Below are 18,043 nucleotides of genomic sequence, written 5' to 3' on the forward strand. Positions count from 1 at the left end.
TAATGTGCCCCTCCTGATTGTCCCAATGCAAGACCACCTTGTCAGCCACATTATTGGTATGACTGTTGGCTTTAATTGACTCTTGTCCAACCCCCACCCTTAACCCCCTAATTAGTAGTATACTCGAATACATGCAAAGAACCAGCAGGTGGGAGCGGTTTCTGCAAACATGCCTGAGGCCCAACACACCCCTATTTCATAGACTGCGGTCAAATAATCGTGATGTCACTGTGCTTCTGGATTTGGCTGAAGAAGATGGCGGCGGCCTCAGGTTTGTCTGCTACACTGGGAAATATGTAAAGATTCTAAATATTAGTTGTACCTGTGAGTCATAGTATGTATTTACTTGAACACAATCTGAAAGCGATGCCGGGGGTCTGAAATGCTTGCAGCAAGCTAGCTATCGGCAATTATTGGCGAAGGTTAGCTAGTAACAAACTGTTGCTAACAGCCACCAGATTTATCTGATAAGATGTGTATTTTCATTATTAAGTTGGTCACAAACTAGCATAATGATTTGATAGGTCAACCTAGCCTACTACCAAGTAACATAGCGTCTCTTTGATACAGTTAGCATAGTTAGCTATATAACTAACGTTACTAACTTGGATCATGGATGTTACAATTAGCTTGCTAGTTAAAAGCAAACAAAATTTGCCCTATTTCAGAATAGACCACTGGTTTTCATAATTTGCTAGCTAACGTTTCTCCACACGCGCGTGCATCTACTAGCTACATAATGATAGATGTGATTGAACAAAATATTGTTGGTATCCATTATTACTGGTTAGCTGAGGAACGTTCAATCGATACTTGTAAACATAAATTCTGAAACCGCGTACCTCTACCTATGTTTGTCCTGTACAACCGTGGTCCTTTTGCTGAAATTCATACCTTTTAATAACATTTATCGAATATAACCATTGACTTTTTAATAATTTGTGTTGCTCAACTGTAGACATAGCGGCCTTCAGTATGTAAGTTGAGCAACACAAATGAGGAAAAAGTCAGTGGTTGTATTCAATCAGTTTTAATTTAGTATGGATTAAAGCACTCCTCAGACGGACCGCGGTTGTACAGGACAAACAGGCGTAGCCATGGTATATTGGTCCGTTAATACAGGACTAAAGGCCCCACTGCATTACTTTTGTTTAGATATATGCAATTTTTATTCAGATTTTTCAGAGGTTGCTGCAGCACCTCTACTTCCCGCGGCTATAATCATATTGTAGGTACAGTTTTCAGAATTGACATTTTTACAAGTAACGTTATTGACTGATGGTGACTCAATGTTGTTGATGGTGACTCAAATCGCACGACCGGCTATAAAAACTCAACTCCGCCTCAATATAAGAGAACGGAATTGAGCATTCCACTAACGGTTTGGTGTAGCACCGACAATTCTAGACCAACCTTAACTTGGCAACATTATCTTCATTCTCGAGCTGCCAAACATGTGTCTTCTAAAATGGCCGTGTGCAGTTGCATGTGGTAGGTTTGTATTTAGAAAATGTTCCGTTATTAAAATAAATATATTTTTCTTCAGGAAGTAATCCAGCAGTGTGTACTCCATCTTGTCAATTTCAAATCTTCTCTCATTGATTGAGACAGGTGGATCTAATACAAAATTGATTCAAATTCACATACACCAAATACAACATACACATTCCCGTGACTTATGTACAAGCCCTTAACCAACAATGCAGTTTTTTTTTAAAGCACGAAAAATGTGTTAAATAAACAAATGGAAAAATAGTAACAATAAAATTGAGGCTATATGCAAGGGGTATCGGTACGGGTTAGTCAAGCTAATTGTGGTAATATATATAAAAAATAAACATCCTCTCACTGTCAACTGTGTCAACTTTATTTTCAGGAAACTTAACGTGTAAATATTTGTATGAACATAAGATGCAGCAACTGAGACATAAACTGAACAAGTTCCACAGACACGTGACTAACAGAAATGGAATCATATGTCCTTGAACAAAAGTAAGTCAGTATCTGGTGTGGCCATCAGCTGCATTAAGTACTGCAGTGCACCTCTCATGGACTGCACCAAATTTGCCAGTTCTTGCTGTGAGATGTTACCCTAGTCTTTAGATATCAGCTGATGTAAGAAGGGCTATATAAATACATTTGATTCCACCAAGGCACCTGCAAGTTCCCGAACATTTGAGGGGAATGGCCCTAGACTTCACCCTCCGATCCAACAGGTCCCAGACATGCTCAATGAGATTGAGATCTGGGCTCTTCGCTAGCCATGGCAGAACACTGACATTCCTGTCTTGCAGGAAATCACGCACAGAACGAGCAGTATGGCTGGTGGCATTGTCATGCTGGAGGGTCATGTATGGATGAGCGTGCAGGAAGGGTACCACATGAGGGAGGAGGATGTCTTCCTGTAACGCACAGCGTTGAGATTGCCTGCAATGACAACAAGCTCAGTCCGATGATGCTGTGACACACCGCCCCAGACCATGATGGACCCTCCACCTCCAAATCGATCCCGCTCCAGAGTACAGGCCTCGGTGTATCGCTCATTCCTTTTGACGATAAGCGGGATTCCGACCATCACCCCTGGTGAGACAAAACCGCGACTCGTCAGTGAAGAGCACTTCTTGCCAGTCCTGTCTGGTCCAGCGACAGTGGGTTTGTGCCCATAGGCGACGTTGTTGCCGGGGATGTCTGGTGAGGACCTGCCTTACATCAGGCCTACAAGCCCTCAGTCCAGCCTCTCTCAGCCTATTGCGGACAGTCTGAGCACTGATGGATTTTGCGTTCCTGGTGTAACTCGGGCAGTTGTTGTCATCCTGTACCTGTCCCGCAAGTGTGATGTTCGGATGTACCGATCCTGTGCAGGTGTTAAGTGGTCTGCCACTGCAAGGACGATCAGCTGTCTGTCCTGTCTCCCTTTAGCGCTCTTAGGCTTCTCACAGTACGAACATTGCAATTTATTGCCCTGGCCACATCGGCAATTCTCATGCCTCCTTGCAGCATGCCTTAGGCACGTTCACGCAGATAAGCAGGGACCCTGGGCATCTTTCTTTTGGTGTTTTTCAGAGTCTGTAGAAAGGCCTCTTTAGTGTCCTACGTTTTCATAACTGTGACCTTAATTGCCTACCGTCTGTAAGCTGTTAGTGTCTTAACAACCGTTCCACGTTAAACCTTTTACAATGAAGATCTGTGAAGTTATTTTTTTATTTTTTTTATTTTTTCTAATTATCTTTGAAAGACAGGGTCCTGAAAAAGGGCAGTTTCTTTTTTTGCTGAGTTTGTGTGTGGGGCGTCAGTGTAGTATGTGCGGTTAGAGTCCAGTGAGAGTCCATTGAGCCTGTGCAAGAGTCGGTGCAAAAAATAAGAATACAATAAGGGGGCAATGGAAATAGTCAGCGTAGCCATTTCGTTAACTGTTCTGCAGTCTTATGGCTTGGGGGTAAAAGCTGTTAACCTCTTGGCGCACAGATCCCTTTAACAGGCTCGTTTTAGAGCGCCAAATTTAAAATAAAAAATACAAAAAATATTTATTTTCATGAAATCATAAGTGCAATATACCAAAACACAGCTTAGCTTGTTGTTAATCCACCTATCGTGTCAGATTTTGAAAATATGCTTTACAGCGAAAGCAATCCAAGCGTTTGTGAGTTTATCGATCACTAGACAAAATATTACGAACAGATCGCAGCAATGTAGATTGGTCACTAAAGTCAGAAAAGCAATCAAATGAATCGCTTACCTTTGATCTTCGGATGTTTGCACTCACGAGACTCCCAGTTACACAATAAATGTTCCTTTTGTTCGATAAAGATTATTTTTATATAAAAAAAACTCAATTTGTTTGGCGCATTATGTTCAGAAATCAACAGGCTCGAGCGGTCATGAAGGGCAGACAAATTCCAAATAGTATCCGTAAAGTTCGTAGAAACATGTCAAACGCTTTTTATAATCAATCCTCAGGTTGTTTGTAACATAAATAATCGATAATATTTCAACCGGACAGTAAACTATTCAATAAAAGAGAAAGAAAATGTCGAGCTACAAGTTTCGCGTGCATGAACTAATCGAAGGACATTCAGCTATCCACTGACGCGTTTTGATAAATCTCGCTCATTTTTCAGAATAAAGCTTGAAACTATGTCTACAGACTGTTCACACCCTGTGGAAGCCATTGGAAAAGGAATCTGGTTGATATCCCTTTTAAGATGGAGGAAGTGCAGGCAATGGAACAGGGATTTTTCAAAATAAGAGGCACTTCCGGGTTGGATTTCCTCAGGTTTTCGCCTGCAAAATCAGTTCTGTTCTACTCAAAGACAATATTTTGACAGTTTTGGAAACTTTAGAGTGTTTTCTATCCTCATCTGTCAATTATATTCTAGCATCTGGGCCTGAGACATAGGCAGCTTACATTGGGAACGTTATTTTTTCCAAACATAAAAATTCTGCCCCCTAGCTTCAAGAGGTTTTAAGAAGCCTTTTGGTCCCAGACTTGCCGCTCCGATACCCCTTGACGTATGGTAGCAGAGAGAACAGTCTATGACTTGGGTGGAAGGAGTCTTTGACAACTTTTACGGCCTTCCTCTCACACACCTGGTATAGAGGTCCTGGATGGCAGGACGCACAGCCCCAGTGATGTACTGGGCCGTACGCACTACCCTCTAGCGCCTTGCGGTCAGATGTTGAGCAGTTGCCATACCAAGCGGGGATGCAACCAGTCAGGATGCTCTCGATGGTGCAGTTGTATAAATCCTTTTGAGGATCTGCGGTCCCATGCCAAATCTTTTCAGCCTCCTGAGGGGGAATGGGTGTTGTGTCCTCTTCACGACTGTGTTGGTGTGTTTGGACCATGATAGGTCCTTAGTGATCTGGACACCAAGGAACTTGAAGCTCTCGACCCGCTCCACTAAAGCCCCTTTGGTGTGAATGGGGGCATGCTCTGCCCTCCTTTTCCTGCAGTCCACGATCAGCTCCTTATGTATTGCTCACGTTGAGGGTGAGGTTGTTGTCCTGGCACCACACTGCCAGGTCTGTGAGCCCCCCCTCAATGCTGTCTCATCGGCGATCTGGCCTACCACTGCCGTGTCGCCTGCAAACTAAATGATGGTGTTGGAGTCGTGCGTTAAAGGGATTGCAGCCATAAGAAGTTAACGGGATGATATGACAACAGCCAGTGAAAGTGCAGGGCGCCAAATTCTAACAACAGATCTCATAATTAAAATTCCTCAAACACACATGTGTCTTATACCATTTTAAAGGTAATCTTGTTGTTAATCCCACCAAAGTGTCCGATTTCAAAAAGGCTTTACAGCGAAAGCACCACAAACGATTATTAGGTCACCGCAAAATCACAGAAAATGTCATTTTTCCAGCCAAAGACAGGAGTCACAAAAAGCAGAAAGAGATAAAATCACTAACCTTTGATGATCTTCATCAGATGACACTCATAGGACTTCATGTTACACAATAGATATGTTTTGTTATATAATGTGCATATTTATATCCAAAAACCTCAGTTTACATTGGTGCCATGTTCATAAATGCCTCCAATATCCGAAGAAATTGCAGAGAGCCACGTCAAATAACATAAATACTCATCATAAACTTTGATGAAAGATACATGTTTTACATAGAATTAAAGATACACTTGTTCTTAATGCAACCGCTGTGTCATATTTCAAAAAGCTTTACGGCAAAAGCACAATATTCAATAATCTGAGAACAGCATTCAGCCACAAAAGGAAGCAATACAGTTACCCGCCAAATTATGCAGTCAACAAAACTCATAAAAAGCATTATAAATCTTCACTTACCTTTGCTGATCTTCGTCTGAATGCACTCCCAGGACTCCCACAAGAAATGTTTGTTTGGTAATGACCATCATTTATGTCCAAATAACTATTTTTGTTAGCGTGTTTGGTAAACAAATCCAAAGTCAGGGAGCGCGTTCACTAAAATCAGACGAAATGTCAAAAAGTTCCGTAACAGTCAGTAGAAACATGTCAAACGATGTATTGAATCAATCTTTAGAATGTTTTTAACATAAATCTTCAGTAACGTTTCAACCGGAGAATTACATTGACTTCAGATGTGCGATGGAACAGAGCTCCCTCATGTGAACCCGCATGGTCAGAGCATGGTCAGGTCATGATAGACCTGACTAATTCCTGTCTCCTTCGGCCCCACTTCACAGTAGAGGCATCAGACAAGGTTCTACAGACTGTTGACATCTAGTGAAAGCCGTAGGAAGTGCAAACTCATCCATATCCCACTGTGTATTCAATAGGGGCTTGGTTGAAAATCGACCAACCTCAGATTTCCCACTTCCTGTTTGAATTTTTTCTCAGGTTTTTGCCTGCCATATGAGTTCTGTTATACTCACAGACATCATTCAAACAGTTTTAGAAACTTCAGAGTGTTTTCTATCCAATACTAATAATATGCATATATTAGCAACTGGGACTGAGGAGCAGGCAGTTTACTATGGGCACCTCTGGGCACCTTTCATCCAAGCTACTCAATACTGCCCCTGCAGCCATAAGAAGTTAACAGGGAGTAAAGGAGGGGACTAAGCACGCACCGCTGAGGGGGGCCCTGTGTTGAGGGTCAGCGTGGCGAATGTGTTGCAGAGGGAATTGTTCAGTTCCAGGGTCCTTAACTTAGTGATGAGATTGGAAGGCACTAGGGTGATGAATGCTGAACTGTAGTGAATGAACAGCATTCTCACGTAGGTCTTCCTTTTGTCCAGGTGGGAAAGGGCAGTGTGGGGTACAATAGAGATTGTGTCATCTGTTGGGGCGGTATGTGAATTGGAGTGGGTTCTGGGATGATGGTGTTGATGTGAGCCATGACCAGGCTTTCAAAGCATTTAATGGCTACATATGTGAGTGCTACAGGGTGGTAATCATTTAGGCAGGTTACCTTGGTGTTCTTGGGCAAAGGGACTACAGTGGTCTGCTTGAAACATGTAGGTATTACAGACTGGGTCAGGGAGAGGTTGAACATTTCAGTGAAGACACTTGCTCTCCGCATGCTCTGAGTAATCCTTCTGGTAATATGTCTGGCCCTGCAGGATTGTGAATGTTAACCTGTTTAAAGGTCTTATTCACATTGGCTACGAGTAGCGTGATCATGCAGTCATCCGGAACAGCTGGTGCTCTCATGCATAGTTTAGTGTTGCGAGCATAGAAAGCATTTAGCTCAAAGTTTTAGACTGATCCAATGAACCAGTGCATATCTGTTCAACATTTTGTATCAAGTCTGTAAGTGAAATAATCTGTCTGTAAACAATTGTTGGAAAAATGACTTGTCATGCACAAAGTAGATGTCCTAACCAACTTGCCAAAACTATAGTTTGTTAACAAGAAATTTGTGGAGTGGTTGAAAAACGAGTTTTAATGACTCCATCCTAAGTGTATATAAACTTCCGACTTCAACTGTAACTGTCCACAATAATCACATTATTGTGTGCATGTAATCGTACTCATTGTTTGATTACTTCATGGACCACAAAAAAGTATTTATTTTAAAAACTGAGCATTTTCTGAATTCAAACGCACCACCAGCAACTGGACGCAGAACATTTAGAAGATACAGTATGTTTTGCCGAAAAGAGTACAAAGATAGTATCGCCAAGTTAAGATTGGTCGAAAATTCTCTGTGCTACACCAAACTGTACCTAACCTGAAACTCCCAGTAATGGATACCAAAACTGTTTGGTTCAAATCACATTATCTGGTGTAACAATCAGTGCCTTCAGAAAGTATTCACACCTCTTGACTTTTTCCACATTTTGTTGTTACATCCTGAATTAAAAATGTATTCATTTAATTTTGTCACTGGTCTACACACAATATCCCATAATGTCAAAGTGGAATGTTTTTGGAAATTATAAAAATATTAAAAAAGAATACTTTTGTTATGACAAGTCAAAATATAAGTTCAGAAGTAAAAATGTGCTTAACGAGTCACATAATACGTTGCAAGGACTCTGTGTGCAATAACAGTGTTTAACAATAGTGTTTAACATTTTTTTTTTTCTCTTCCGACTGTCCATCAACTCCTGTCTGAACCCTACGTCACAAACAATAACACATCGTAACGCAGCAGGAGGTGGTTGTCGCTGTAGCACATTAGATTGATTTATAGCCAGTAATCTAAAATAATTAATAGATTTTAAACAAACACAATTTTCTGTTTGTCGTAGACAAACCGTACTCATTATTACATCCAGAATGTATCACATCCGGCCGTGATTGGGAGTCCCATAGGACGGTGCACAATTGGCCCAGCATCGTCCAGGTTTAGCCGGGGTAGGCCGTCATTGTAAATAAGAATTTGTTCTTAACTGACTTGCCTAGTTAAACAAAGGTTCAGTATTTTCTTAATAATAAAATGGACAGAATATTAATGAGATGAAAGGTGAGTTCCTAACGAGTTCAGGAAGCCAAGCTAGAGCTCAGTGAGATGTTCACAGCAATGAAAAGATGCACATTTTCTCTAACACTAAATACACATGTATTTTACAGTTGTAAGGAAGTTGAAATCTTATAGTTAGTCATTTTATAAATTGATTATACTATATTTAGAACAAATATAAGTAATTTCAACCCTTATACAGTTTTGTTGAATAAGAAATACATCATAAAATTTCATATTTTAACAATTGTAATGTGTACATGAGCTTTTGTCTTCAAAAATTACCACACCTCAGCAATTTATAACTATTTTTACCAGAAAGGTTAGATTTGAACCTTTCTTGGATTATGCAGCATTACTAGTTATTGTTTATGGCCCTTTCATGATAAATAATACATTTTGGGGATTATGCAATTACATTTAAGAGGTTTAATGGCTGTGATAAGAGAACTGAGGATGGATCAACAGCATTGTAGTTACTCCACAATACTAACCTAATTGACATAATGAAAACGAAGCCTGTACAGAATTAAAACATATTCCACTAACATACAACTGCAAAAAAATCTGACAAAGCAATTCACTTTTTGTCCAGAATACAAAGTGTTAGGTTTGGGCAAATCCAATACAACACATTACTGAGTACCACACTCCATATTTTCAAGCATAGTGACTGCATCATGTTCTGGGTATGCTTGTAATCGTTAAGGACTGGGGAGTTTTTCAGGATGAAAAAGAAACGGTATGAGCTAAGCGCAGGCAAAATCCTAGAGGAAAACCTGGTTCAGTCTGCTTTCCATATTTTATCCAAAACACTCGTATCCCCCATTTGTTTTAAAGAATTTGGCAGTACGTCCAACCGGCCTCACAACCGCAGACCACATGTAACTACGCCAACCCAGGACCTCCACATCCGGCTTCTTCCCCTGCGGGATAGTCTGAGACGAGGCATCCGAGATGAAACTGAAGAGTATGTCTGACTGTAATATAGCCCTTTAGTTGGGGAAAACTCATTCTGAATGGCTGGGCCTGGCTCCCCAGTGCGTGGGACTGGCTCCGAAGTGAGTGGGCCTATGCCAACCCATGGCTGTGCCCCTGCCCAGTCTTGTGAAATCCATTGATTAGGGCCTAATTAAATTATTTCAATTGACTGATTTCCTTATATGAATTGCAACTCAGTAACATTTTTGATACTGTTGTATGTTGCGTTTATATTTTTGTTCAGTATAAGCAGTGATTAGGACTGCCCAAGGAGACCAATTTATCTTGCTTTTTAGACAGTACATTATAAAATATGTGCTTTGCCTAATGTCTCTTATGTCACATTACCATTTCAAGTGACTATACTTCGAAAATTTACTCAGACATCTTATGAGCATTTTGCATGCATTTCATTGCGAGACTCTTTCATAGGAGTAGATTTCCGTTTTTATTAGCTGGTGAGATCAGCCGTTCACAGGTGTAATTTGATGGTGCAATTACAAAGATTGGACCCCCCCCCTTCCAGAACAGCCTGAATTCTTCAGCGCATGGAAACGTTATTCAACCCGAGATGACATTCTCTGTCATTCTGCCCCTGAGCAAGGCAGTTAGGCAGCGATGACGTGGATGTTGATTAATGCAGCCCCCCGCACCTCTCTGATTCAGAGGGGTTGGGTTAAATGCGGAAGACACGTTTCAGTTGTACAACTGACTAAGTATCCCCCTTTCCAATTTGAATGAAGGGACATAACGTGTGCCAGGAAAACATTCCCCACACCATTACATCACCAGCCTATACCGTTGACACCAGGCAGGATGTGGCTGTGGACTCATGCTGCTTACACCAAATCTTGACTCTGCCATCAGCCTGACGCAACAGGTACCGGGATTCATCAGGCCATGTTTTTCCACCCTTCAATTGTCCAGTGCTTGTGACTGTGCGCCAACTGGAGACACTTCTTGTTTTTAGCTGATAGGAGTGAAACCATGTGTGGTTGTCTGCTGCAATAGCCCATCCGTGACAAGGATCGACGAGTTGTGAGTTTCGAGATGCCGTTATGCACACCACTGTTGTACTGCGCCGTTATTTGTCTGTTTGTAGCCCGCCTGTTCGCTTGCATGATTTCTGCCAAGACGACCGCTCTCATCAACAAGCTGTTTTCGCCACAGGATTGCCGCTGACAGGATGTTTTTTGTTTGTTGCACCATTCTCGGTAAACCGTAGACACTGTCGTGCGTGAAGCCCAGGGGGGTGTTTGTTTCTGAGATACTAGATCTGGTACTCCTGGTACCGAACGATCATACCATACCCAAAGTCGCTTAGGTTACTCATTTTGCCCATTCTTCTAAAGTTCAATCGATCAGTAACTGAATGCCTCAATGCCTGTCTAACTGCTTTACATAGCAAGCCACGGCCACGTGACTCACTGTCTGTAGGAGCGATCCATTTCCGTGATAGTGTACCTAATAAACTGTCCGGTGAGTGGGGGATTTAAAAGTTAAGGTGCAATATGCAGAAATCGCTCCGCCATTTCTTGGTTGCTAAAATTCTAATAGTTTGTCTAATTTCAATAACAGTTTGTGACAAAACAAGCAGTGTAGAGAATCATTGTACCATGTAAACCACTGAAATATATTTTCAGTAACCAGAAATAATGTATTTTTTGCTGTTTGAAGCTAGTTACAAAACTGAAAGTAAAAGACACAAAAGTGAAACTTATGCACGGGAAGCATAGAAATAGTGCACAAAGAACAGATCTACCGCTTCTTAGACTTGCTTTCAATGAGTGACAGATTTTGGTCGGGTCGCTCAAAAAGTTACATATTGCAGCTTTAAAATTGGCAGAATTTGAATCAGATTTTTTGGGAGTGGCAGCAACGATTGAATATAGGGGAAACACTGCTTTCACCGTTGGCTGTTTGGTTTGCGCCTGTTTTCACCATAAGCAGGTCAGAATTTGATACTTTGCCATCAGTGTACAGTTAAAATGGTAACCTACACTGACATCGCATTTACCCATTAGAAGGAAGTGTTCATTCCAGTGACTTACAGCACAAGGGATGATGACAGTGATAGTTGGTTGCCTGTTTTCAGCCATTAGCAAATACTAAGTTCAAGAAGTAGTTGCAGATAACTTGTTGAGTCAGCAGTTTTATATGGTTTTGTTGTGCAGTGTTGCGGCCTGAGCAGTTGGTAGCATGGACAAACCCGCCCCAGGATAACCTGTCTTCTAGTTTATCTTGTATTGTTTTTATTTCAGGAGTTAAAGTTCCACGTAATTTTCGCTTGTTGGAAGAGCTTGAAGAGGGTCAGAAAGGTGTTGGAGATGGGACAGTCAGCTGGGGCCTTGAAGACGATGAAGATATAATGCTAACGCGGTGGACGGGCATGATCATCGGACCGGCACGAGTAAGTGTGACTGCAGCAGGAGTAAGTAAAAGTTGCCTACGCGCCACATTACTGTGTAAGTCAGCTGAGCTAAAGTAACAAAAGTCTCAGGCAAGGTTACACAGCATTTAATGTTTGATCAGATGGTGGATAAATGAAGATGTCCACTCAGACTGTTTACCTTTTGGGGAAAAAAATCCCATCTGCTTAAAGAATGACTGCCCCTAAAAATACAACTAAACCCTTTGAAAACAGCCTGTGGCATTGAGTCAGAAATATTTATTGTAGTTTTAAAATTGACTACAAAATGTAAATATAATTTTGGGCATGAAGTCAGTTTCGTCTAAAACAGATTTTGGAACCTGATTTTACGAGTAAATGAATGTTAGGTTTGGATTAACATTATGTCAACAATTCATGCCCCCTTTTCCCAAAGTGTTCTTTGGGAAAAGAACGGGCAAGTATGCTTTGCATGGTCCGGTGCCCCGGGTGGGCGGAGACCTTTCCTTAGCAGGACCATGAGCAAACCCCGCCCACCCGGGGCACCGAGTCACGCAAAACAAACTCGCCCACTGGAACGTCTTCCCCAGACAGTGGTTAGTACTTGCCCATGGTCAGGAAATACCTACTCTAGGGAAAACGGGCTTCCATAAAGTTGTTCAACAATCTTGGCCGAATGCCAAGGATATGGATTAAGTCCGATGAGCTTCTGCTTGGGCTGTCAACCGTCAAACCTCAGACAGGTGTGTTGTTGGTTAGTATGTAGCTACATTTTGTTAGCTAATAGCATTATGTCATTATTTGATAGCCTATTATCATAGCGGCATAGCCTAAATACATAGCCTCTCCCTTACATGTAATGTGAGAGGAAGATTTGCATAGCTAATGTTGCACCTGAAGACAGGTTTGATCCCTGCTAACTAATGTTAGCAAGCTAGTTCTCATAATCAAGCTAACCCGACGACATGTTTGATGCAGCTTTCTTTCATTAATGTTTAAACTCGAACTGGCTAGCTACTGTCTTTGTTTGTTGTGATTGAATGGATAAGACACAACCAAGAAACGCCTACATCAAATCACACCCCCAAGACAACTCTCATTTGCCTTCTGTCATGGTGTTTGTTAATGAGCATTGATGAAAAACGAGGCCAAATCAGGAAGTGCAGTTGACCTTTAACTTCTTTGGGGTAGGGGGCAGTATTTTCACGTCCGGATGAAAAGCATGCCCAGAGTAAACGGCCTGCTACAAAGCCATAAAAGCTATAATATGCATATTATTAGTAGATTTGGATAGAAAACACTCTGAGGTTTCTAAAACTGTTTGAATGATGTCTGTGAGTATAACATAACTCATCAGGCAGGCAAAGACCTGAGAAAGAAATCCAACCAGGAAGTGGGAAATCTGAGGTTGGTTGATTTTCAACTCAGCTCCTATTGAAGATACAGTGGGATATTGGTAATGTTGCACTTCCTAAGGCTTCCACTAGATGTCAATAGTCGTTAGAACCTTGTCTGATGCCTCTACTGTTTAGTGGGGCCGAAGGAGAGAGGAATTAGTCAGGTCTGCCATGAGGTGACCATGCTCTGACCATGCGCGTTCACGTGACAGCGAGCTCTGTTCCATCGCAATTCTGAAGACACAGGAATACTCCGGTTGGAACATTATTGATGAATTATGTTAAAAACGTCGTAAAGATTGATTCAATACTTCGTTTGTCATGTTTTTACGGACTGTAATAACTTTTTTAACTTTTCGTCCGTACTTTCCGCTGGACCTGCCCGCGCGTCGTGTGTTTGGAAAGTGTACTGAACACTAGAACAACAAGGAGGAATTTGGACATAAATGACGGAGATTATCGAACAAAACAAACATTTATTGTGGAACTGGGATTCCATTCTGATGAAGATCATCAAAGGTAAGTGAATGTTTATAATGTTACTTCTGACTTCTGTTGACTGCATAATATGGCGGCTATATTTGTGTTTTGATTGGGCTCTGAGTGCCGACTCAGATTATTGCATGGTTTGCTTTTTTCGTAAAGCTTTTTGGAAATCTGACACAGCGGTTGCATTAAGGAGAAGTGCATCTAAAATTCCATGCATAACAGTTGTATCTTTTAGCAATGTTTATTATTATGTTCCTGTAAATTGATGTGGCTCTCTGCAAAATCAAAGGATGTTTTGTGACTTCTGAACGTAAGGCGCCAATGTAAACTCAGATTTTTGGATATAAATATGAACTTTACCGAACAAAACATACATGTATTGTGTAACATGAAGTCCTATGAGTGTCATCTGATGAAGATCATCAAAGGTTAGTGATTCATTTTATCTATATTTCTGCTTTTTGTGAATCCTCTCTTTGGCTGGAAAAATGGCTGTGCTATTCTGTGAATAGGCACTCACCTAACATAATCGTTTGGTTTGCTTTCGTCGTAAAACATTTACAGCTGGATTTACACTGTGTCGGACACTGTGGCTGGATTTACAACAAGTGTATCTTTAAAATGGTGTAAAATACATGTATGTTTGAGGAATTTGAATTATGAGTTTTCTGTTTTGAATTTGGTGCCCTGCAGTTTCACTGGCTGTTGAAGAGGTGGGACGCTACCGTCTCACCTACCCTAGAGAGGTTAATGGGTGACTGCACTTCCTTTTTTTTCCTCATTTCTTTTTACCCCCTTTTCTCCCCAATTTCGTGATTACAAACTTGTCTCATCGCTGCAACTCCCCAAAGGGCTCGGGAGAGGCGAAGGTCGAGTCATGCGTCCTCCGAAACATGACCCGCCAAACCGCGCTTCACCCACACACTAAACCCGGAAGCCAGCTGCATCAATGTGTCTGAGGAAACACTGTTCAACTGAAGATCAAAGTCAGCCTGCAGGCACCTGGCCTGCCACAAGGAGTCGCTAGAGTGCGATGAGCCAAGTAAAGCCCCCCCGGGCAAACCCTCCCCTAACCCGGACGACGCTGGGTGCCTGCAGGCTGATCACGGCCGGTAGTGACACAGCCTGAGATCGAACCCCAGGCTGTAGTGATGCCGCAACACTGCGATGCAGTGCTTTAGTATGCTTCTCCACTCAGGAGGCTCTGTACTTCCTGTTTTGCCCTAATTTTAGATTTGGTTAATTAAGAAATGCTAGGGGCCAAGACTGAATTCAAACATGAGTTGGTTTCGTGGTGTGGTTTGATGTGGGTGTCTCTTGTGTATGTTTGCAGGTAGAAGAGTTATCCAAATTATTTCGCGAATTAGCTTCAGCCGGCTGGTGTCTGACCGTGGCAGTTGGTTTGACTAGTTTGGCTATTTAAAGGACCGTCAATAAATTACACAATGTAAATGGGACAATATTTTAATGTAGAACATCTTTAGGTTTTCTCATAATACTTTGAATATATGTATATATATATTTCTACAATTTTATAGTTGGTTGGAGGTTTTTAAATAATTAAAATTGGAGCTTTTGGAATTTAAATATTGTCCCATGTACATTGTGTAATTTACCAAAGATCCCTAACTAGCCCCATAGGGATATCCAAAGTCAATTCAAATTTACCACGGGCATTACTATTGGGTTGCGTGCAACTGCACTCCAAATTGATGATTACTTGTGTGCTGCCAGTTGTGGGCAGGATTGAAACAAACCCAACATTTATTTAGTGATGTCACGACCACAAATCTCACAAAACTCTGTTTTGGACAAGACTGACTTCATGACCAAAAGTATCCTATTTACACTTTGTAGTCAATTTTTACAGTAGAATAAATGTTTGACTCATATTGATTTTCTAAATGAGAAGTTGTTTTTTAGGGGCAGTTGCTTTTTAAGGGGGTGGCACTCCCATAGGCACCATTGCATTAGCAGCTGGGTCTGGTCTGCTTAGTTTGACTGTATATGAAACAGAAATAGCGAGTGGGATGTCTTGCTTCCTCTTTTGTCTCTGGTTTGATTACCGAATCACCTCTGTAACATAAGCACCTCTAAAAGTGTTTCCACCAGGGAAGTGTAATATGTGTGTGTAAGACCACACTGTGGCTGAATTGTGTTACATTCTTGAAAAATAACCAGTAAGTCAAAACAGGCATTGTAATGTACATAACTGATCACCTTTACCCTGACCAAGCAATGTTTGTTTCTTTGTTTTGTTTTCCAGACTAATTATGAAAACAGGATATACAGTCTGAAAGTGGAATGTGGTCCAAAATATCCTGAATCACCACCGATCGTTAGATTTGTAACAAAAATTTGCATGAATGGGATAAATAATTCCAATGGGATGGTAAGTTACATTACATTCAAATTTTTGCTCGTACAAATGATATTGACCTAAATCTGTTAAATTATTAGTGTATATATGTTCTGGTAAATGTAGTGCTCTTCAAAGGATGTTCACTGATTTGCCACTCTCTCTCTATCAGGTGGATACACGAAGCATACCAATTCTATCTAAATGGCAAAATTCTTATAGCATTAAAGTTGTTCTTCAAGAGTTAAGGCGTCTAATGATGTCCAAGGAGAATATGAAGCTTCCACAACCACCAGAAGGACAAACCTACAGCAATTAATTGTTCACTGATTATTTACTTTTGACACCTATTGTCTTAAACCTTATTCTCTTATAAAATATTCCCTCCACCATTCCAAGAATTTAGACTTGAGAGCAAGGTTGGATATTCCTAAAATTGGACATTCCTTCTAGTTAGCTCATTCTAGAATGTTCCCACAGTGAAATTATGTTTTTAAGAACACAGGTGAACAGTTATTTCTCTTCTATTGAAGTTAGTGTTACCATTCACTTTCTGATCAAGAGATGTATCAAGTTGGCTTCCCAAGAGAAGCATGGCACCAAGTGGATACCCAAGTCAAACAATTTATCTTTCGAATGGCAGGTCACTGAAATGAAGAATTGAGATGTGTGTATGATGGCATGCTCCAACTAAGAAAGACACAAGTTGTAATTTGTAGGTACATTGAAATATTATGAAGATTAACATGTGGCTGTAGGCCAGAAGTAGTGTCACCGGGTGTGAAGGATTTGTTTTATATTTTTTATTTTACACAATGCCAATGTTTCTGTTCTGCAGCTTTTTGACTTGTAACAGGACCTTAAAGCCTGTTTGGTTCTGAAAAAATACCCCTTGCATTTAACTTTTAGTGAAAATGACAAGTGTATGACATTGATTTTTCTGACATTAAAATCGCTATATGAAAAATGTTGCAAACTGGATACATTTTTACTCAATCTATTATGAAATATCTGTTGAATATTATACTGTAACAGTTATTTAAGCAATAAGGACTGAGGTGGTGTGATAAATGGCCAATATACCACGGCTAAGGGCAGTTCTTAACACAACGAAGCGCGGAGTGCCTGTATACAGCCCTTATTCGTGGTATATTAGCCATATACGGCAAGCGGTACCGGAGCGCCAAGTCTAGGTCCAAAAGGCTTCATAGCAGCTTCTACCCTCAAGCCATAACACTCCTGAACAGCTAATCAAATGGCTACCCAGACTATTTGCATTGTCCCCCCCCACCCTCTTTTTTTATGCTGATGCTACTCTCTGGTTATCTATGCGTAGTCACTTTAACTATACCTACATGTACATATTTCCTCGACTAACCTGTGCCCCCGCACATTGACTCTGTCCCGGTACCCCCTGAATATAGCCTCGCTACTGTTATTTTACTGCTGCTCTAACTATTATTTGTATTTTTTACTTAACTTATTTTTCTTAACTGCATTGTTGGTTAAGCATTTCCCTGTAATACCTGTTGTATTCGGTGCATGTGACAAATAAAAATTGATTTGATATACCACAAACACCCTTATTACTATTATAAACTGGTTTCCAACGTAATTAGAGCATTCCAAATACTTTTTTGGGTCATACCCGTGGTATCAGCATTCAGGGCTCGAACCACCCAGTTTATAAAATGAAATAAATTCTGAATGTCTTGTACTGACCTGTCTAACAGCCAGATTATCAACACTATCAACGATTCTCATAAATAAAATATTTTCTAGCTTATGTCCATCTATGATGCAATATATACACTACTGTTCAAAAGTTTGGGGTCACTTAGAAATGTTTTTGAAAGAAAAACACATTTTTTGTCCATTTAACATAACATCAAATTGATCAGAAATAGTGTAGACATTGTTAATGTTGTAATTGGCTATTGTAGTTGGAAACGGCAGATCTTTTAATGGAATATATATCTACATAGATGTAATCGATCCCACAAATGCTGATGCTCC

The 18,043-nt window shown here is 40.8% G+C and overlaps 1 protein-coding gene across 2 annotated transcripts; it reads left to right on the forward strand.

Annotated features, from left to right (window-relative positions):
* The first annotated feature begins 130 nt into the window (after positions 1–130).
* Positions 131–16,994, forward strand: LOC139560491 (ubiquitin-conjugating enzyme E2 variant 2-like). 2 transcript variants are annotated; one of them, XM_071377323.1, is made up of 4 exons: positions 131–271; positions 11,655–11,803; positions 15,935–16,060; positions 16,200–16,994. In XM_071377323.1, the coding sequence occupies exons 1-4, from the start codon at positions 223–225 to the stop codon at positions 16,344–16,346; spliced, it is 471 nt and encodes a 156-aa protein (XP_071233424.1). In that variant the 5' UTR covers positions 131–222; the 3' UTR covers positions 16,347–16,994. The 2 variants fall into 2 exon arrangements, with proteins under 2 accessions (XP_071233424.1, XP_071233423.1); XM_071377322.1 differs by having other exon boundaries at positions 132–271; positions 11,655–11,824.
* Positions 16,995–18,043: the final 1,049 nt, after the last annotated feature.

The sequence above is a fragment of the Salvelinus alpinus genome, chromosome 30 (assembly GCF_045679555.1).
Source record: "Salvelinus alpinus chromosome 30, SLU_Salpinus.1, whole genome shotgun sequence".
Classification (NCBI taxonomy): domain Eukaryota; kingdom Metazoa; phylum Chordata; class Actinopteri; order Salmoniformes; family Salmonidae; genus Salvelinus; species Salvelinus alpinus.